A 22,529-nucleotide genomic window follows, 5' to 3' on the forward strand; every position below is an offset into this window, starting at 1 on the left:
AATAGGGTTCTTCACAAACTCACAAACAACTAAATAGAGCAATCAGGCCAAAGATGAGGTGCCCATATCTTTGGAGAAATTTCCTGAGGAGTGATCAAAATTCTGATTGCGTTTATTAATGATGAGCATTAAGATTCCCATGTCAAAGGTGAGAGAAAGGCATAATCAATCAAGTCTGAGGCTTGTCTAAACAAGTCCACAGCAGTGAGTGGACTTCAAATTAACCCAACCAACAGTCAAGACAACACCGACCCAAGCAAGTTTTTGTCTACGCAGGTCCAGCTCCAGTCAAGTACGATAGTGGCGCATCAGGCCGAGTCAACACGCGTCCCAAGCGGTCAGGTGATCCCAGTGACAGACCTCAAGTACCACAGTAAATAGTGGTGAGAGTAAATACCACGGTCAATTCCACCAAGTGTTGACTCTCTGTCCCCCACACAATTTATTATAACTCATTCAAATCCATACACGGGGCTCTGTAATATGATTTGCTAATATTTGCTGCAGATGTGTTTTCAGACGGCGAGAAAATGGAAACATTGATCCGCCAGGCTTTAGTCAATAGAGTATCACTTTACAACGGCAAAGAAAACTTGTTCAGGGCCAGTTCGTTTGTTTGATCAACATCCCAAAAGAACTTGGAAGTTCGAGCTCAACCTAGTGATAAAAATTCAAAGCATGTCCCCTTGCACGGTAAACTAATGGATTATCTGCAAAGCCAAGTCAATTAACAAATAGCAGTGAACAAGGCAGGCTGGGTACACAGGGCTGTCTTTGGGAGCAACCCTGATTCATCCTAGCCCAAGTGTGCAGGCCTCCAGTTGTGTGCCAAGCAAATACTCCAGAAAAATCAATACGAATAAACTCATTTCTTTCCAAGAATGGCTGTAATCCTTTGTTACCCTTACTTGTCAACAGAGTTCAGTGTAATACCCAAGCTGTATGTTTGCTGGGCAAGCTCCCCCAGAAATGGCTTGTTTGACCAGCAGTACGCAGAGGAAAGTTGGGAACACACCGCTTCCAACTCAAATATTGGTCTTCAGCTGGATGGGCAAACATCTAATATCTTATAATAACACTTTGCTCAGCACGCTGTTTGCTTTTCACACCAAATTCATGCCACTTAGTCACTGGCTGTCTGTAGTGGAGGGTCGAATAAAAGCCCTCATTTTTTACTGGAAGTCTGCCTGTTTGTTCACCAAATGGAACCCACTTCTAGCTTCATGTTAACTAAAACCCGCTCAGTTGTCAGCGAGGGCCATCTCCCCCTCACCAAACCCTAGTAATATGATGAAGGGGTAAACACGGAAATCCACTCCATCAGCTTCAAATGTAAATACCTATGGCCAGCTTCCATGGTCAATCTTAGAGAGGATTCTGCTGTATATGGTCAAGTAACAGAGCCACTAGATCTTAACCCAACTCCCAGTCCTGTCCCCACTTCTATGGTGACTGATACCACGCCAGTTGGCCACCCGTTACCAAACCACGTCTACTTCCGACTTTGTAACCTCTGTCACAACCCAGTCCCCACCCCGCCACCTTACCCTAGACCCACCTCCTCATCCCCATCCTGACTTTCTCCACCCCCACCTGTTTGAATGTCTCACATACAGATAACTTTAAACACAAGCCCACCTATAATTTACCCCAGTGGCACTTAAATGCCTTGGCTCAGTATAACGTGGATCCAGCATTTCTCCCACATGGGAATAGGCAGTCATAAATATGTACCCGTTTAATCTCTCAGTTTCGCAAAACTTTACACATATCGGCCCAGCGCCTGGCTGAGTATGATCAATTATGGAAATAGCAGCCATACATTTTTTACAGGATGTCTTTTGGGGGAAGCAGTGGCTATTGATTTTACCATGAATTACATAACTGTAGCTTTATGCGAGAGAATAATCAGACAGAAGTCGCTTGAAAACGAAGATGCTATCGAATTAAGCATCTGTCCACATTAATCAGATTCAAAACCATTATTACCGCATTTTGATTGGCCAGTAGCAGTCGCACAATAAAACTCCCTCAGTAATTGGCTATCACCCGGATAACAAAGTAGAATGTCATAGTGAGATCCATATTCCTTATTAAATGTATTCCCGAAGTCGGGAGAGAAAAAGAGAGGAGAAAAAAAAAAAAAAAAAACACTGTGTGCTGAATGATTCGATTCTCTTCTACTTGTGGAAAAACAAGGCTACCCAAACAGTTTCCATCAATCCACTACAAGCCTGAACAATTTCTGGCATTTATTAGGGATGAACAAATATCCCTTTATCTAGAGGAATCCGCAGCATTCATTGAACTCTACAGGGAAAAGATGCAGTCAACATTGATCTCAGCACTCCCTTCAGTTTGTTTTATCCCCTCCGACAGTGTTGTGCAGTGTTTTTCCTATCAACTTCCCATGTAGTCTTCCAAGCTCTGGGGCTATACACAGAGTTGGCTGTATAAACAAATCTGTTTGGCTGCTGATTACGGGGAGGTGTTTGGGGAAAACCCTCCTTCTCTTCCCCACACAATATCCAGATTGTCAACACCAGAACTCCTCTACCCTGCAAAAATGTAACGTCAAGGAACAGGTCGCTTTGTCAGCAAACCTTGTCACGGGAATAAAAAATGTGAAAAGTAAAGAGAAGCCCTCCCTCAGGAAAGCCTACGCAAATTGTTTTCTATCGGCCAACAAGCAAACAGACAGTCCCTGTGTCAGCATGGCAGGCTTATGGGTAAATAATTGTCAAGAAACACCTCCAGTTGACTTCAACTTTTCCCGTTTTTCTCTGTGTCCACTTCCCATGGAGTTACACCTATACCTTTATACTGACTGGGCTTACCAGATCACAACTCAGGAGCCGGACTGAAGAGACATGATATGACCTCAGTACACACAAATCCACTTTATAAATCTGGCAAATTTCTCACATCATGTAGAAAATAGTTATGGCTAATGAAAAATAAATGCTTGTACTTACATGTCTGTCTTCTTGGTGGAATGTTGGAAGATGAAAAGAGAGAAAAATCAAGAAAAGGTAAATTTTGTAGCCAACACATATACAAAACAAACATTTTTGATCCCAAGTGTAACTGTGTAAGGGACAAATTTCTTCTTCCCACAGGGAAAAAGATACCTCTTTCAAAATGGAAGTAATAAATTTATAGTAGACTTTGAGAACTTCATATATCTATTTATTTTATTGTTGTTTAATGCAACACTACAGAGTTTTTCACTCAGACGATGCTCAGTTTTATAGGTGGTGGCAATCAGAGTGTCTCTGGGGTAAACCACCGACCTCTGGCAAGCTACATACGCAATGTGTTTGACAACTTTGCCTGAATTAATGCCACAAACTCTGAGAATTTGTCATTACCTTTCTCTTCCTTGACAGAGAGGTGACCATGAGCTGACAAAGAGTTGGGTAATCCCATCAGACTTGATGCACTGGACACAGGCAGACCTGACTGCTGCAGTCCTGCAGCTGCTGCCGCTGCAGCTGCAGCCGGGTGTGGAGGCATGGGGATGGGCGGGGCATGAGCATGGGGGAGGTGCTGGGCCTGCATCTGTTGCTGAGGACAGAAAGATGCATGTAATATAACCACACAGGGACAAACTAGCACAGGGTAACTGATTCAGTAATGAATCACAAAGTAATACACAACGCAGTATAATGACAGTGAAAATTATACTGAGGCATGTGGGTGATAAATGATAATAAATCAGGACCAGAGTGTGTGGGTTATGTGTATGAACCAAGACTAATCAAAGAATTCCAGCACCAGACCAAGCAAGAAGTGCGGGTTAAAAATCAACGTGCACTATGAAATCAGCAGTCTAAGCCACTGTGCCCGAGTCTAGAAAGCAAAATGAACGATAATAAGATAAAAGGTGATATAAGCGGTGTGTTTGAAGGGAACTGCAAAGTGTAATTTGCAAGTAGCTGAAGCTTTGTCAACTATTTTCACTAAGAAACTAACTAACCCCTACTTTTCCCATATTCCTTCCAATCTCTCAAAAACCCCACTAAGATACAACAGCTGGTTCAGACTGCACTTCACAGCAGTTTGCCTCAAGTCTTCCCCATGATTAACTATTTTAAAAAAGGCATCATTGAGCAAATGGAACTCTGATTAAAATCTAATCATTAATTATCTCAAAGGAAGATTAAGGTTTCAAAATGAAGGCTTTAAGCACATGTAATTACTGACAGTTTTTCATGTTGCATCTGAGGATGTCCAGTGTGTGTGCCTTGCTAGCTGGGGGGAGGGGTTTTAATGAATATACCTGTGCATACAGGTAATCAGTTCAGAAGGCCTTTATGCCCTCCCAGCATGGTGACAGACCCAACAGCTGATCTGCTATCCTCCACAGAGGTTACAATATGTAGACACTGTTCTCCCAGGATTTCAATGGTGAGCAAAACTGTCAGAGTTATAACTTATTCATGGCACTAGTTCTGTCTGCTGACATGGTGTCGCTTACAAAAGCTATCAGCGGGAGGTTTGCGCCGGTGATCTATGGAGCGGCGGCGGTGGTGGCGGCGGCGTGGCCCACGTCTCCGCGACGACACGAATGGAGGAGGAATCATATTGATCGGTACGGCTGCGACGCTGAGCGACAGATGGTAAACTCGTCGTCCACTGCTGTAACAGTTATCACCCCTCAATGTAGCCCTTGATAACCACTGATCGCTTGGTGGCGTGCCAAGGAGGCCATCAATACCAGCATGGCCCAGCAGTCACCAACTGCGGCCTTGCTGCCTGGTCCACAGATACACATCATCACCCTGCTCTCAGACCTACCAGCTGCCAAGACTTCACACCAAATAGTACAACCCCAGTTACACAAGTACATAGCATAAAACATATGGGGGCCAGATACATGTAGGCGTTAATACTGAACAAGATCAATGTAATTTTAGGTCCATATGACGTTAAATCAATTCATGACTGATGCCAACCAATGCATTTTTCTGGCGTGAACAGGATTACTGGAGAGGCAGGGTAACACTCAGTTATCTGCCTTGAGCACAACAGCCAAGGCTTTTATCAAACCTACCAAAGCTTCAGCTACCAAGTCCGAGGATGATAGGTTTCCGTTAGCCATTGGGTATCTTTTCTGAAACGACCAGGGGGTGCAATAAGATTTTAACAGGACTGTCCCAGAAACGACAACATAAACTAGACAGAAAAATGGCAGACACAAAAGAGAGGCGCAGCAGGCAAAAGATGGAAGGCCACAAGTGGGGCAGCGAGGAGAGAGGCAGTAAGTCACGCTATAGCAGATGGGGGATACCAGGCAACAACAACAACAACATAGAGCCTACACACGATTGAAAAATGAAAATATACAAATCTGGATAAAAAAAATTGGTGTAAATTATTAATTTCGGCATTGTACAAAATTGTCCCAATTTGAAATTTGCTCTAAGATCACTCAGATTTTATATATCTGTAACTATACCTATGATATGCACTATACATCAGAAATGCATATACACACTTTTGTTTACAGAACACCTGGACAAAAAGTTCAGACTTAACAAATATCTCACGGAAAAGGGAAATCAGAAAAAGTGTGGAAACACCAGGACACAAACACAAAGGGTGGTAGACAAAGCTAAGTGGTATTGTCACACATAAGAGCTTTCTGTCAAACACGGTTGGTTGCTAGGCATCACATGCGGATGGCAGCACAAGAGCCTCGTGTTAGGGGCACTGACCCGTGCACCACTGCTGTTAATTAGTACCCGAGAAGGTCATCATATAGGCGTAATGAACAAGGACTGATTAGTGTGACACAACACCCTCAACACAGCAGCTTTAACCACAACTCTTATCAGTAGACAAAGAACAGGGCAGATTGTAAAATGAATATGCTACAGTGTTTTTAGTGCCATTTTGCCTTTGCTGATATAAATGGCATGCAGAGTCTAAATCTAATTATCTATCTAGACATATACAGTTACACACACGTAGACATGTAATATGTGAAGAGTGATTGCTGAGCTATGAACAAAGAGTAAACCATGCCAAATTAAAACTGCCAAAAACACTCAGTATATATAGGAGTAATTGGCCAAGAAAATTGCGTATTGTAAATATTAAAACAGGCAGAACAATTTGAAGCACTAACATTAAGATAATATTACACATTGTACATAGCATTAATAAGATGAAGAGGTTATTTTTTTCAACATTAACAAGAAAAAGACATTTTTATGGAAACTAGCTGGGGAAAGGTTGGTAAAAGTAAAATCTGACAACCGCTACCATGAAGGAAAATCAATTAATGAATGAAAATAGAAAACAGTAATTCAATTCTACATGTTGTGAATACGAATGAAAATAGAAGTGTCTCTGTATGGTCTGCTAAACTGATCTCTACTGGTCAACACTACAATAACATTCACACACACACTCACACACACAGAATACATAAACAATGACGAATGTACAGAGTTAGCTCATCTGATTGAAATGGACTGTCTGCAATGCTTTCCAACCAAGGCAGTTTTCAATAATCATATATAACATGATAGCCAAACTTGTGCATTTTACTTAGTTTTTAGATGGAAATCAAACAAAAACCTGCGCACATTGATTTCAGGATTTAAGAGCAGCAGTTTGCCAAATTGGTCACATCTTGATGAGATTACTCCCTAAGAACAGATCACACAAAGAGTGTTTTAACATGACAAATAATTCAACTTACCCCAATAATAGCATTAAGTTCAGCCATAGTGACTTGCTTTGCTCTCTCAACCGCTGCCGCCACTTGCTGTTGATGCTGCAATGATAACACACTCAATGTCAACAGCAAAATCCTATCAATTACAGTTTCATTGATTTTCACAGTCCCTTATTACGGGATAGCATTTCAAACAGCAAATGGAAGTCAACAGTGCTACTTTTTGTGTCAAAAGCCTTTTGTTGATCTTTTGCTTAATATTTTTTGCCATCAAATTCATGCTGGTGTTTATTCACATTCGCAGAAAACCAATTATGATGCTCATATTCTGGTCAATAAAAACTGTTTATGTCAAACTGCAGAAGGCATTATTAAACAGCTTGCTTAAATAAACATATATAAATTTACATAAAACCATGATATAACTTGGACTTGCCACACACAATCCCATTTGTTCTCACGAAGACATACAATTATGGGTTCAAAAAGTTTGATGTAAATGAAGCCAGGGTCAACTTTAATTTCAGAAATTATTATTTTGTTTTGAAAACTTTAACAAAATATTAGTATCTATTCCTTGTTAGTAACACTATACACGTAAGATCTGCATTAAAAAGCATTTACTTGGTCCTGGGACAAAGTGTCAATGCAGACTCCAGCTTCTTTGACATGTTATAATATGATGTAACGGCTACATTTTGCTGACACTGTTGTTACATGGTACATGTAGCTACATTCTGTCCCAGCAAAAAGGCTGCCTGGTACATGTAGGTGTAAGTAGATGCAAGACGGCATAATGCAGGTATAAATCCTGGCAGCTGTAATACGTTATACACCACAAGACCAGGAAGATGTCAACTGTCTCTTCCATTCCCAAAGGTACAGGGACCTGTAACGTCATGGAAGTTAAGACCAGGGAAACGACTCATTCATGGGACTTAAATTTCTTTTATGTCTGTAAGTAGCAGCCGTGCTAACTGCGTGCGGTGGTAAAGTTGGGAGATCTCATCAGGCGTGCTTATCTGGCCACATTAGAAGGCATGGACCAATCCCTCATTCTTCTCACTACATCAATTCCTCCGCTCATCAACGCTGCCAACCACTGAACCTGTGACGCGCATCAACAATCGCCTGTTTTGCGATAATAATGAGCCATGCGAAGGACAGCTGTGGTATTAATGCGTCTTTGGGTTGGGGAGGCTGTATGAGCGGCGTCAGTACCAAGCCAAGCTGATCAGGGCTGGTCTAAGCTCCTTCCCACCCCAATCCCTCCCTCAGCTCTCCTGGTCTGCACAATTATAGCCCTACTTTGTACTGGGCCCCAGACAAGTTATTATCCCTCATTTCCCCAAGGAAGTTTTTAATTATTGATGAAGGCCCAGGAGCTCCTATCCCTGGCTTACACCTATGTTTGGCTACAATATTATCAAGGCAGACCCAACCCCGGAGTTTACCGAACATACTGTCAATGCTGATTTTATCAGTACCTACCTCTTGAGAGAGGAATGGAATTACTTGAGCGCAGATTGCATTCAAACGCTTGGCAATTTCCGTCTGTGGAGAAGAAGAAAAAAAGAACAAAAGAATGAGTGTCGGATCAATCAGGCGTGGAACTGTGGAGAGTTGAGGTACACGAATGTGAGCTTATATGGCCATTAAACATTCATTAGCTTATACTGTCAAAAGCTTCTGTATCACCTCAAACATCTATACATACATACATATACACATACACAGAGGAGAGATTACCAAGCTTTGGTACAGTATATATATATATAATACCCGGATACTATATGTCTGTATGTACATGTATGCGTGTTAATCCTGTAAACCGGACATTGATGCCATCAGTAGTACATAACATCATATGGATTAGAGTTGTTGTATTAACAGCTGAAGTTTTCTCCCACGTTATGATACAGACCAAATACAGATTTGAACTCCCCATGCTCAAACCTTAGAAAATGTCATCCTGACCTTCTGGTTGAACATCTGATGTATTTTTACTTCCCATACATATACACATGTAGCCACATACTTCATTTCTATGCATGTGCTTTGTGTATTCTAAAGCAATTAAACATATAATCAATAGTCATTACCACTATATTCATACGAATAACAGCTACAGGTAAAATATACAGGAAGGCTCAACATTTTTTTATTCTTCTAATTACACTGTCTGGCAAAGTTTTGAGACAAACTGGCTGATGAAACCTGGCTGGAGGACACTCCCGACTGTAATCAATACATTAAATGCATCTGGAGAAAATGTCTGATTTCCAGATATACATGTATCTGTCTACATAACAACACCCACAACTACAGTAAATCTTCTCTGCAAGGCATTTTTGTTTCAGGAAATGTTGCCATTACAGGTTGGATGCAGAAATAACAACAAAATGATATTAGTACATGAGTTAACATCTTCAAATATTGACAGACTGATTGAATAGAAATTGTTATCCATACGTCCAAACTCTAGTTGTGTTCCACGACAATGACATTTAATGCCACCCTGATCCCTCATCCTTTCCGCATTTGAAAGAGCAACTTTTAGAGAGATTTGTGCACCTTTTTAATTTACTTTCAGAGTCAAAACTACATTGGTTGGGTTGACAAATTTCAGGACTTTACAAACAGTATGGTTTTGTCAGTCTACACAGAATAATTTCCTCAAAATATGCACATTGCAAACATCAGAAAAGGTTGAAGAATTACAGTAATCTTTTATTAGCTTGATGAAATGTGCATGCATTTTTGATGTATAATCTGCTGGGCTTGGGAACAACAGAGATGAGGCAGAGAGTTTTTTTTTTTCTTCAGATCTTTTTTTTTTTCATTTTTTCCCCATTTATGTTACAAGATTAATGAGCATATTAACTTACAAAAAATTTATTCAGTGAAATGCCTGATCATTGACTACATGTGAGAGGGGAGAAATTGGTTATGCTATTTAACTTTACCAATCCGATACATCACCAGTAGTTTCTGGTCGCATTAGCTTGTGACGAAACTCTAGTTGGCATCTGACCAAAAGTAATCTTTGGATGAGATTGTTATGCAAACGGGTTTGTCATATTGGGCCAGAACCTCTGTCTATCAAAGCTGATCCGTAATAAGATTGTGTGGTGGAATTCAGGTCTTCTCAGTGCTAGAAGCCTGTCCCTAGAGGCCTGCCGAGACTAGCCCAATCAAATGACCAAATCAAGCAGGAAATATTGCAGCTATTACAGAATGGTGAGCAGGAATTCCATGCTAGGGTTGGCTATTCAATGTTTTAATTGCCTCCTTCGTTGACTGGCCAGTAAAGTGTTCTCTAAGCAACTACTGACCCAGCGTGATTGATACAACAGGAATGGCTACGCGCTTCTGCATCCAAAATGTGATTTCATTTCCCTAAGTCAGGGCATTGATGGACAAGGGCAGGACAAATCTGATCGGGAGAAAAACGTAAAACCAATCTGGCACAGAACCTATTACCCAGAGGAAATTCGCAGATGGATGGGTGACAAGCCTTGACAATAGAATTTCCAAGCAGACGCATGGACGTAGAAAATTTTCGGCTGCCGATATTCACATGTTACTCGGCCATTCTATCACGGCGGCTGACCTCTGGTTGGTGGAGGTTTCTGCCAGAGTAATTTTATGAGCATCACACAATTTCAGAGCGCGATCACTTGTAGACAGTTTCATTTCCCCACCCGCCGTAGCGTAATCGCGTTTGGTGCTCCGCTACTGGCGGTGGCGTTCTTCACACAATCAATTCATAACTGTGTCATTCGCAGGCTTTTGTGAGCCCGATTACAACGGACTCGGGGGAGCTCTCACAGCGAGATATCTACAGTGAAATATGACTAAAGAGCACCGCAACAAGGGCAGACAAACCAAATCAAATCCCCGCGGTCTCTATTATAAAGCCGTTACCCAGTGGTCCACGTTGGGGAGGAACCTGTATTAGTTCTATCAGGAAGAACGTGATTACATTTAGCACAGGAAGTCTATTGCCCTGAATAACGCCCTCTTGGGGGCAGAAAATAAGTTTACTGTAGTGATAAACTACACACAATTTTCATCAAAGTCACCCGAGACAGAGCGTAGTGCAGAAAAGTGGCAATTGTTCTTGAGGGAAATTATGCAGGGGATGGCTGTATTGAGCGGTTGATAGAGCGAGCCTTTCTCAAATTAAACTGCTAGCATTCAGGGACAAGGAAAACTGATGGATTGAAGCCTGAGTGATCCAAAATTTATTATAGGCCTAATGGGAGAGGTACGAGATAGCCTGTAATAAAATCAGGCAAGTCTTGTGCACATTTCAGATCATAATAAAGAAAAATCACATAACAACATGCAACAGGATAGTGGAGTCTCTGGTACACATTAGGCCACTGTCATAAAGACATGTCCTCCTACCCCAGGGGAAACTCCTCATATCATCCAAGCTTTTCATAGCACGAATATCAGTTAACTGTGTTTGGTCTCCCAAAATACATTCCGTTGTCCACCATGGTCATGCCAGAATTCAGTTATGATATCCCCATTTGCCACGTCATCCAGAGTGCAAATAAACAGCTTTATTTCCTCAGTCCAATACAACACTGATGAGGCATTACAGCATAAGGGAGAAGAAATGTTAATAACTGACAAAGCTAAAGGCAGCCAAGGAACTCGCACAGACAAATGACAAAGGTAATTATCAAATGACAGCTATTCCGTTGCTCCTCAGTAGTTCTCCAATCACAAAACAAGTTTAATATGGTTCATAATAATGGCATCATGCTACTACATGCTTTGTAGCAGACATTAACTGTCTGTCCCCATAAAAAAAATTTAACACGGATGGCACTATTAAGGAAGCCTGGTCTCTTTTTCCCAGAAAGAAAAAAAGCAAAAAACAATTACTCTAGTAAGGCCCATGTACACGTCCAAGAGACTTAATCAAGTAATTTCACTATGACAAATGTAGGTTTTAATGCCTATCTGTCATCCTCCCCAACAATGTTGCGCAACTTTTTTCTGGCACCCCTCATCTTAGCTTCAGAAACGAAAACTGTGTTCAAGCATTTGAAGCTGTTACATGCCATAGAACTCTGGAGAGATATCTTAAACGAAAGTACTTTGCAGCTATGGTAACTTATTCTATACCAAGATGTGAAATGAACAGCCTTGGTACATACAAGGTGATGTATATCTCTGACATGTCCATTCATCACACTCCATCCCTGTGCTTCTTTACTCAAACTCTTCTTCCCACTTGCTGTCAGCCAGAGACAAAAACACACAAGTACAAGGTAATGAATCCATGATCTATTATTTTACTGTCCAACAAACTGGTATTAAGTGTTATATCTATTAGATCTCCTTTTTCTAGCGTGTTTTACTCCCTATTTTTAACCAGAGGACAACAAAAGACTTGAATTTCAAGCTTGAGTAATCTTGTCATTTGCACGTTCGTATCTTTCATGGTTCACAGCACACAAAATCTAGAGGTTGAAGGAGACGAAAAAAAGAAAAGAGGGAACAAAAAAAAAAGCTGAGAAAAGCTGACATAGTTGACTTGGTACAACACTGAGCAGTTCAGTGACAAGAATATAAAGACCACTGAGAATGTGTGTACATGTAACAAAATTTCAATCCTTAAAATTGGCATGTTTCCTTTCTGTTGTTTTAGATGAAATTTATTTCACAACAACTTACCCAGAATTTACATTGTGGAACAATACTTTGATGTAGTTATGCAAGAAAGAACAATTTTAAAATGATTTGAAATTCTGACTTAGGTCTAAGATTGCTTCCAAATACCAGAGCCAGGAGAAGTTCCGAAACATTATAACTGGCTCTGCAGAAACACATATTTGTAAAACAATTGAAGAAAATTTTCACAGTTATGTTACTGTTTTGATGATTTTTTTTTTCTTTTTTTTTTTTTTGTATGTGTGGTTTGTGTTTGTGGAGATTAAGCCCACATCACTCAAACTGGACAGACAAATCATTGTTTCTACAGATATTAATAGCAACCAAAACATCCCCACATTGTGATGACAACTCACAAAACCACTTGCATCCTAACATTTTACCTCCTCCACAACAGTCACGAACATATAACACAACAAATCAATCATACCCACATTGTTTGGCACAACAATCATCTGATCTGGATGTGAAGGTATCCCAGGATACATTTCTCAGCAAAACAACACAGGAAACACATAGATACTTGCAGTCACTGCACTTCTGCAATAGTGCATACAATATAAACAAGGTATTTCTTTTTAATGGGAAAACTAAACTTGGCAATATCACTGGCATTATAATGTTCATGGAATATAGCACCAGTATAAACAGTGAAGCCAATGATTTATCCACTGAAATTGTTTTGAGGTAACACTGGTTTATAGCGTATGTCTTTCACAACATTACTTTATTGTACGTTGTACAAGTATGCCAATATTGACATAAGTTGATGTTTATAAGCTGCTATGGTCATAGTTTCCTGACTTGTAGGCAAAAACACCTCTAACATTCTCTCCTCTTTGGTCGTCCAGCAACCCGTGGATGGTCGTGGGTTTCCCTAGGGCTCTGCCCGGTTTATGCCCTCTATAACATTGGTCGCCATAACACTGAGTACAGCATAACAAACAACTGTAGCATTCTCACCATTATCATGATGGCTTCCAAGTAAAGTGTAAGTAATGTCCTAAAATATGTATTTATAAGTTTTCATAACTTTTCACTGTGCAGATATCATTGGTCTCAGTCATAGTTTCTTAAAATGAACCTACATAAATTTCAGTCAGCGCTATCCACAAAGGTAGAAAGACTTTGAAATCAGGGAGACATTTACACCGTTGCTCTTATTTTTCTTACATCACCATGTTAGTCTTCTCTCAAAGACAATGAGAAAAACACACCCACCCAGGCAAAAGCTATCCAACCTAAAAGTAAGCTGAAGAATTCCAAATTCTGCATTAACTGTGTCAGGTAACACTTCTTAAATATAACCATAACATAAATCTTTCTGATGTGACCTAAGCAACAGAGTGTGTGTATAAATTACAGTTAATCACCAGTACCATCCTATATGTCTGGAGATGTCAAGGACAGAAAACCACTGGAGGTGGGTGAAACTCTTCCTTAATGGCAAGCATCACCAATGTAACAAATTGAGGCAGTCTTAATGGGACAGACAACGCACAGGAAAGCCAAAGCTTTTAATACCTCTGAAGTCTAATTATTTCTTCAGAGATAAATGTGTGATCTTAGGATCGAAGTGAGAACAAATGGACGATGATAATTGTACTGCTTTAGGCCCTTGTCTTTGATGTTGATTGTTTCAAACCCGTGAGAAGAGCCAGGGAGGAAGTCTGAGCGTGGCCCCAGGCTACAGACTTCCATGGAATGACCCTAGGTGACAGAGGAGATTAACTGTACAACATGGATTTAATACAGACCCCCTCCCCCCCCCCCCCCAACAAAAAAGTACTTCCTACACACCTCTGAGGAATAATAATGTGCAAAAGTGTTGAGCGTTTACATTTGTGTGTTGTAACACCACAAGCAGGAGCTATTGTGCGCAGACCAATTATTGTAATGTAGACGGGTCCACGTGGACATGCTGTCTCCATCTTTACGATTAAACTTAATGGGGCCTTACAATAAAACACAATCAGGTCCAACAGTGAGCTAATCTGCCTGACGAAAGCCTGTAACCTATCCTAATAACTTTCACACTGCATGTTGTCCTGGGGAGAGTTAAGAGTAATGATAACAAGCCTGGAATCAAGCAGCACCTGGCATATTATCCGTGCCCTGCTCATCTGCATACACTGTTCCCAGACCTCCCTGAATGCCTCCCTCACCCACCCCATACCTAGTACCAGTAACCCACCCATGCAGACTTGGTTTTCTAGTCACACGATAGAAAGCATCAGTGTTACCATAGGTATTCCTATCATTTGATCAGTTATGACAAGATAAGTCAGATTTTAATGTCATTTTAAACAAACAAGGAAATACAGAATGCTAAAAATTTTTAAACATCGCCTTTTGGAATGTGAATCCCACTATGTACTTATTTGATTTGTGCTTTTAAAATGTTTTACTTGAATAACGCACAGGTTTACGAGTTGGGAAAATCAATCCCATGAGCCCAGTGTGAAGCACCGACCTTCACCAGGTACCCCAGCTTATAAACCTGGAGCCATGGTCACAAACTCAATTTTTCGGAACTTTTCCTGTAAATGATGTCGCCTTAAGGCAGTATAACCCAGACAACATCTTTTACAAAAAAGTTAAGAGAAATATGAGTTAGGAAGTTTTGTGAAAGTGATCCCAGGTGTATATGCATAAAGGGCAACTATAATCAACATCCTTATCATTACTGCTACAGTAAACATTTACCACAAAATGTCAACAACTAACATTCTAAATTATCATTCTGATGGCTAAAGTAGTTTTCCTCGTATACAAATTATTGTCATGTGACACTACACATAATTGAAATTATCACAGATATTCATAACAGGTATGGTGTTGACATTCTGTCTAACACAGTGTGGGGTCACCATGTCATCTGATAGCTCATCAAAGCCCTGTCACATAATGGTCTAAAGTAGTGGGGTCATCCTCTTCCCACTTGTTAACAGCAAGTCAGCTAGAACCTCACCAACAAAGATGGTCTGTTTGAGCAGCAGTTCTGTGACACAACTTGTGAATTACTTGAAGAGCTAGAGTCTAATAATTAACTAGCTTTGTTTGCTAATGTCAATAGAGTGCAAGCTATAGCCCAGGCGGCTCTGTTTGCTAAGCCATACAGCCCGGCCACATACACAAGTGCTGGGTAGCCTGCTGCAGGATGGAGTTATGATCTATTACTGACAGACACCGTGTTTTTAGGAAGAAAATCAACAGAAGGGTTGCTATATTGTGTTGTTCAATCTCTCCATGCAGACCCTCAAACAACCCACCAGTCTGAATTGATCTACTTTCAAAAAACATTACAATGGCAGCATATTTACGTTCCTCTCTTGTGTTGATAAATGCGATCTACACTCGCCTGTTCCAATATTGACAGAGTCAATAGTTTTTAGCCCCATGTTTTCGCATACCAACAAAAGCATGCGATGGTGCTTTTGGAGTGCCATTCAATCGGCCGTTCATGTTCGCCTCACAACAGCCTGGTTTGTTTCGCCACTCCTGTGGGTAGGCCTATCTTCAACTCCACGCTGTTTGGTTAGGCAATAGCTCAATCACACGATCGATTTCCTATTAACAACTCAATTGAAACCGCAACGATAAAAATGACATTTGAGCTAATCTTCCAGTTGCACTACTGACTGTTTGAACAGTCGCTTGTTCACAAGACTGCATTTGACACTTCCACATTACCATAGCAACCAGCAAAGTAATCAAGCACATACCCACAACTGACAACGTCTTTTATGGTCCATCCGCAAAAAAATATCTAATCCCTACAAATGTTAATCAGGAAAAAAAACAGGGGCAATCAGACGGAGTTTTCTTTTTAATCCCTGATAGCTAGTAAAGAGGTAGTTGTAGAGCCATCACACAAGCAGTAGTAGATAAAACAGTTTTGCTGATAACGAGACAAGATCCCTGACGATGATATGCAAATGAAGAGGTAGGAATTTCACTGCTCACTCATGCATAGCCACAGATTATCATGTTAGTTCTCTTTACACAGTGAGAAAAATAACAATAGAATCAAGTAGACTTTTGACCAAAAAGACCATGAGAAATCTTGTCCATCCACACATTAAACTGTAAGATGTGAATTACTGGCGATCAGATTAAATTATCAAGATATCAAAACATTTTTCACAGGTCACAGAATCGGCAGTCACTGAGATATAGTGACACGTTTGTAGTAAGCCACAAAATGTTTACCTGTTAAAAGGTAACAGCAGATTTCAGCACTGCTTTAATACAGCATGCCTTCAGCCTCCAATGAGAACAGCTTTCCTCTGACAAAAATGCTGATAGCATTATATATACATACAACACCACAAAAAGGGTCTGTTTGTGGGATGTCCTCTTTATGAATACATGCATGTGTCTATTCTATGACCTCTCAGAAGACCCAATCACTTCACACGCTCCCAGGGCCTCCCCTCTGGTCACTGTACTAAGAGCACCCTGCCACTTCCCACAAGCTATCAACTCACAACATGCAAGATATATACACACGGGGTCCTGGCATCAAGCTGAAGCTGGTAAGCATGAATTTAAGCTATAACCATGAACTGAGCAAGTTCTTGCCCCTGCAGGTAGCCTGCTGCTCGTTAGCTGAGTGCTATTTACATCAGGTATCTAATATCACCTGGACTCCATAGTATCCTATCACAAGCCACCCCGAAAACCAGACCCTAATCTGATCTGCTGACTTTAACTGACACGGTAAAACATTCGGACAAGAAAAAAAAGGAGGACGAAAAAAAAAAAAAAGGCAGACGTGATGAAAAGGGGGGTATATCAACATTCCAGCTCCTGATGCCAGAACAGATAGATATTGACTGTAGCTAAATATACTGAAGAAGATAAAGGCAAGGATGTAGCCCTCCCCTATGACTCTCTCTGCTTCCAGAGATTGGGTTACCCGACTTGATATTTTACCTCTACACATCAGGTACAGCCTCTTGAAACAGCGGATCACTTCTCACCGTTCTCAAGTCTGCCAAGTTCAGGATCAGTTTTGATTGAACACGTATAGAGAGAGAGTTCATCACTGTTCAACAAATTTTTGTTGTTCACACCAACGCATACAGAAACACACAAAGTTACAGGTGCATGTAATACGTTCATTACAGTACAAACTTTTACAGATTTATAGGAAACAAAGTGTATCTGCTCTGATTCTCTGTCAGATTAAGTCAGAAACAGATAAACACTGGCTTAAAGACAGATATGTTTGAAATGATGAGCTAAACTAAAACACAGTGCACATCTCTGGCCACCTACCCCACCCTTGGCTAAGACTTGCACATATATACAAGGCACATTAATATATGTCTATGTTGGTACAGATACACGTAGCTACATCAAAGTTTAGACAGTTTGATATATGCATAGAACTTGTCCTGTGTCCTGACTGCATGTAACGGCCTGCCAGCCACATGAATTGCTAATAAACAGCTGACAGGCATCATCCTCTACTCTTGGCCTGTCTCAAATTAGCCCTCCTGGTAAATCAATTTTCATCTCAGCCTCTGGTTTATTTATTAAAACACTGTTTTCCACTGTAAGAGACATGCTCTCCCTGTGTATATGCACTGCACTTTTACTTCAGTCCAGTATTATGTATGGGGAATACTTTCCTGAGATGCGTTTTTCACGCCTGCCTCCTTTAAATCAATGAGCAATGTATTGTTATACACTTTTCTTATTTCTCAGGTCAATGACTTTGAAGTCACAATATTCAAGTGTTTTATAGCATTACATCATTTATTTGTGATGTGTTTAGTTTACACATCCTTATACACAGAACATTTCGTGGTTTCAGAGTAACATACTGCCAGCCACCAGATGCATGTACAAAACGCAACTGTTCAAGGTCTAACAGCAACAAGCTACAATCCTGTTGATTGCTCTGGTGACCAATAACGATACCTCTGCTGCACAGTCTGCTGCCTCCCCATAGGTAACACTTATAAATCTGACTGGCAGTCTGGCACTACCTACAAAAAGGTGGCAGTGGCTGTAACAAACCAAGAATTCACACCCTTTGCCAAATAGTTTCTACGGATCACCTGAACTGCTCACCTTGTTCCCGTGGCACATCAGCCACCATTGTTGTGTACCATACCTAAATTCCAGGTATGCTGGAATTCAGAGACTGGGTGCAATAATGCACATAACTAATTTCTGATTCAACAATGAATGGTTTGTAATGTTTACAGTTTAGATTTCACTGCCAGTAGCAGAAAGGCATTCATTATCTTGCCAAACACCTGCAGTCCTTCATCAGTGCACATGTACATAAGCACACAGCTAACGACTTCTCAGAAACAAGAACCAAAACAATGGGTACTGCTGCCCTGGACTAAAATGGTACCAGCTAAATTTTAGGGGCAGAATACCAAAAAAAATTTTAAATATTTTTTAAAATTATGCTTTCCAATTTCACAAAATAAACCAAACATTTATGTTTGTTTTCTTTTGTCTGATATCATACTACACTATTTCAACATTCAATCTACAGACCATGTACCATATTAACAAATATCTGATATAGGACTATACATCATATATATTTACTCGGCTTTCAGCGGAGTGGGTTTACATACAGACATGTTACCCTTTTGTATCTGATCCACTAAACTTTTATCATAGTCACATCTGTGAGATCCTGGACACCATCATCTGTGTAATGGCGCGATGCTAGTGAATTTATCCGGGACAGTCTACCATGATTTGCATCACATCCTGTGTCACACAGAGCACTTCCAGCAGAGTAATACCTAATAAATTACTGTAACATTCTATCGACAGAACATTCAATGAATTAATATCTGAAGCACTATGATATTTGTAACATTACACGAACAGGATTCTTTGTGTGCTTATGCCATTCAATTGTGTTAATATGGCATACACTAACCCTACACAAACGCTGTACATTCTGGAGAATTAATCTACAGTCTTCGTCCTTCAGCACCAATGATTGGTGCAGAGGGATGCTTTCCTGGCTACTCCAGCCCACTGGTAAATACTCCAGAGCCTGCCCACCTCTGCAGTCTGGTGGCCTACTACTACTTGATCATTATAATGCACTCTTGTTGTGTGAGTGTGTGTGTGTGTGTAGGCATAATGGAGTGGCCACACTAACACCAGCCAGCCCTACACTACCAGATAAATTATGTTCTAGGCTGGCTGTCTGTTCGCCAATTCAATTGAGCATTCATGCATGCCTGGCGGTCATTACAGCTCTCAGAGGGCCTCTTGATGACATCTCCAGTGTTAGCAGCTAACCCTGGTCCTCCAGCCCTCCCCCAACACTTCTCCCATCGGATTCTACAATTCCACATCAATATCAGCTCCCTCTCTACCCACTGATGGTCCCCAGTGAAAACACTGGCTAAATTCCCAGCATGTATTTAATAACCATGTCAGCCTAGCCAGGGCAAGAACTAGTCAACCATGACCATTTCATTTCCACTAACATGAACGGAACAGAAAAAGAAAGAACAGTACAATGTAATTGGGTTTTTCCTTTTTTTATAACACCTTTTCTTTCTACAAAAGTTTTACTATGAAAAGACAGGAGGGCGAAAAAAAAAAAAAAAAAAAAAAAGAGTGAGACAGTAACTAACCTGTTTGTGCATTTCCACATTTAGCCCATACGACATCTCGTAATACTGTGGAGAGAACCAAAGGAAGACTAATTAGAAAACATCAGGCTTTTGCGTTCAATAACAATTATTGTCAGAAGCAGATGTGGTGGAACAAAGTGTGATGCATAACAGCACTGGCTGGTGTTAACAATAGCAGGCTATATTGAGTATAACCAACCCAGGATTTGCAGCCAGTGAGCACTCAAGTGTGACCGTGAAAGTCAGATCAGTATTTAAACCACGAATGTTTAACAGCACATGTATACATATAAATGGTATGACAGAATAGAGAACCTGTATCAGTTTTAGGGTCTTCTTTTTTATTTTCTTTTTATTACATGTATCTATTTTTGACCTTCTTCAATTTTATAGTTTGTTGCATTTAAACACATGATAAAAAAAAAAGACAGCTCCAGTACAAATGTTCCTACAGCTGAGGAAGAACACAATCAGAGCTGTACGTTTATTGAATAGGGCTGGAGAAGATTTGGCAGGTTTTATCAGTGAGGTACAATCAATAGAGGCCAGGTTTTTACCACCGCATCCTGGCGAGATCTAATGTAATCTTGAATATGGAAAACAGCATATCAGGCCTAGAATATCTGCCGGACTTGTGTCCCGGCTACAAAACACCCCCAGCGTACGCGTAGAAGCAGGGTCGGCTCAACGCTGCCGATCTCCGCCAATAGGGGCGATGAGGCAGGCCCGATGTCCTTCTCTAATAAATACAATTACTCACGCCTGGCTGACTGGAAAAAGCAACAAAAGATGCCGGCTCTATAGACACTGGCGAGTCAAAGAGCCATGTTTCTCTCAGGCCGCAGAAATTAACATCCATCTTTTACACTGCCAGTGCCTCCCCCAACTTCCTCAATCTCCCCAGCCATCGTCTCTCCTTCCACCACTTCCTCTGAGAGAGGCTATATTCACTTACCATAACATAGTGACGCTGCATTTCCGTCTTCTCTTGTGCTAATTTCTCGCATTCCATTTTTAAACTGAAATATAACAGAGAAAATTACCTATTAACTGATGTTAACACAAAAAGTGGGTTTGCCAGGAAAAGGTGTGACTGTGCGTAATGACATATTCAGTATATCGTGTCATATATGTTTATGTATAAAGGTTACATCATGGTGCTGACTTTCAAATTACTGAATGAGCTACAGTTTTATTTATTTATTTATTTGATTAGTGCTTTACACTGTACACTACAGTTTCATGTTTGACCAGATGGCAAAATTATTCATTTTAGATGCTTACCACAACATTTCATTGTAATATATGTATGTATTCTATATTACATTTAAAAGATTACTTAGTTGATGTTAGAGCATTTACAGGTCTACACCTGTACCTAATGTAGTATACACAAAACGACAGGTGGCCCATCACAAGCTGAAAATGGGAGGAGTGTGATACACATAAGAAGTCTAACTCCGCCTTATGACACTCAGTGAAGTAATTTACATACACACACCCTTCTTTTAATCTGTTAAAAACATTTCTGTACAGATCTACCAATTAACTAATATCTTATCTTTCTTTCTAAACAAAACTAACTCCCATTTTATCAAATTAACAATGTTGCAAAACTGTTTCATGATTAACATATAATCATATGACAAATCTTGGCTTGTACTAGTGTTCTACTGACCTGATAACAAGAAATGTCCAACAACAATTTTATCACCCAATGAGTCAATGTCAAGTTACATATTCCACAAAAAAAATTCAGCCAGATGAAATCCTAGCAAGAACTAAGCCAGTCTGTAATATTAATCTTGTGAATGACACATGGTATAAAGATCAGTTAGTGTGGATATCATGAATTAAAACTGGATCAGCAAACTAAATTTTATCATATAACATCACCATAAACATGTGTCTATATAGATTAAGCTATCCATGTGCATCTGCTGTATTGGTTAATAAAGCTACACAGTTCCCTTTTTTTCAAATTCAATCCCATTAATTGTTTCAGAAAAAGTTTCAGTATAGTTATTTACTATAGCATACAGGATTTTTCCACAGCATGCACACTTGATTTGTTAAATACTAAATTCTGATGCAACTTTTTTCACTGACAAACAGCAATACATAAGCAGCTATACAGTGTTAGATATGAGAAGTCAATGAAGTGCTACAGGTAGGTGTTGTGACCGGGGTGGTCAGTGTGTACGCTGTACAGTGCATTCACATCAATACCACACAGCAGGATGGGGCTGTCATTTAGATGTATATCTGTGACAACACAGAATGGCTATTTAACCTCCTTAAATAGTCTCATTTTTTGTGACATGTGCTGGGGCTTGCAAAATCTTGCTATATACCTCTTGATAGTGAATTGTTAACAGACAAAACCAATGGGTTTTTAAGTATTTTATCATTCAGACAAGAAAAAAAAGAGTAATGTTAAGGGTGGGAGATTTAGTCGAGTTGGTATAATGTCAGGGGAAATAATTTTCACATGGGAAGAGATTTGCATTTTC

The 22,529-nt window shown here is 40.2% G+C and overlaps 1 protein-coding gene across 1 annotated transcript in view; it reads right to left on the reverse strand.

Annotated features, from left to right (window-relative positions):
• The window catches only part of LOC135474012 (transducin-like enhancer protein 4), a 40,595-nt gene that overhangs the window by 14,810 nt on the left and 3,256 nt on the right, over positions 1-22,529 (reverse strand). The window contains exons 3-8 of the mRNA XM_064753993.1: positions 20,972-21,035; positions 20,017-20,061; positions 8,180-8,242; positions 6,713-6,787; positions 3,372-3,567; positions 2,976-2,986 (exon numbers count right to left, since the gene is read on the reverse strand). Of these exons, the coding sequence (XP_064610063.1) occupies positions 2,976-2,986; positions 3,372-3,567; positions 6,713-6,787; positions 8,180-8,242; positions 20,017-20,061; positions 20,972-21,035 (454 nt within the window). The remainder of the gene's footprint in view (positions 1-2,975; positions 2,987-3,371; positions 3,568-6,712; positions 6,788-8,179; positions 8,243-20,016; positions 20,062-20,971; positions 21,036-22,529) is intronic.

Source organism: Liolophura sinensis, chromosome 8, assembly GCF_032854445.1.
Source record: "Liolophura sinensis isolate JHLJ2023 chromosome 8, CUHK_Ljap_v2, whole genome shotgun sequence".
Classification (NCBI taxonomy): Eukaryota; Metazoa; Mollusca; class Polyplacophora; order Chitonida; family Chitonidae; genus Liolophura; species Liolophura sinensis.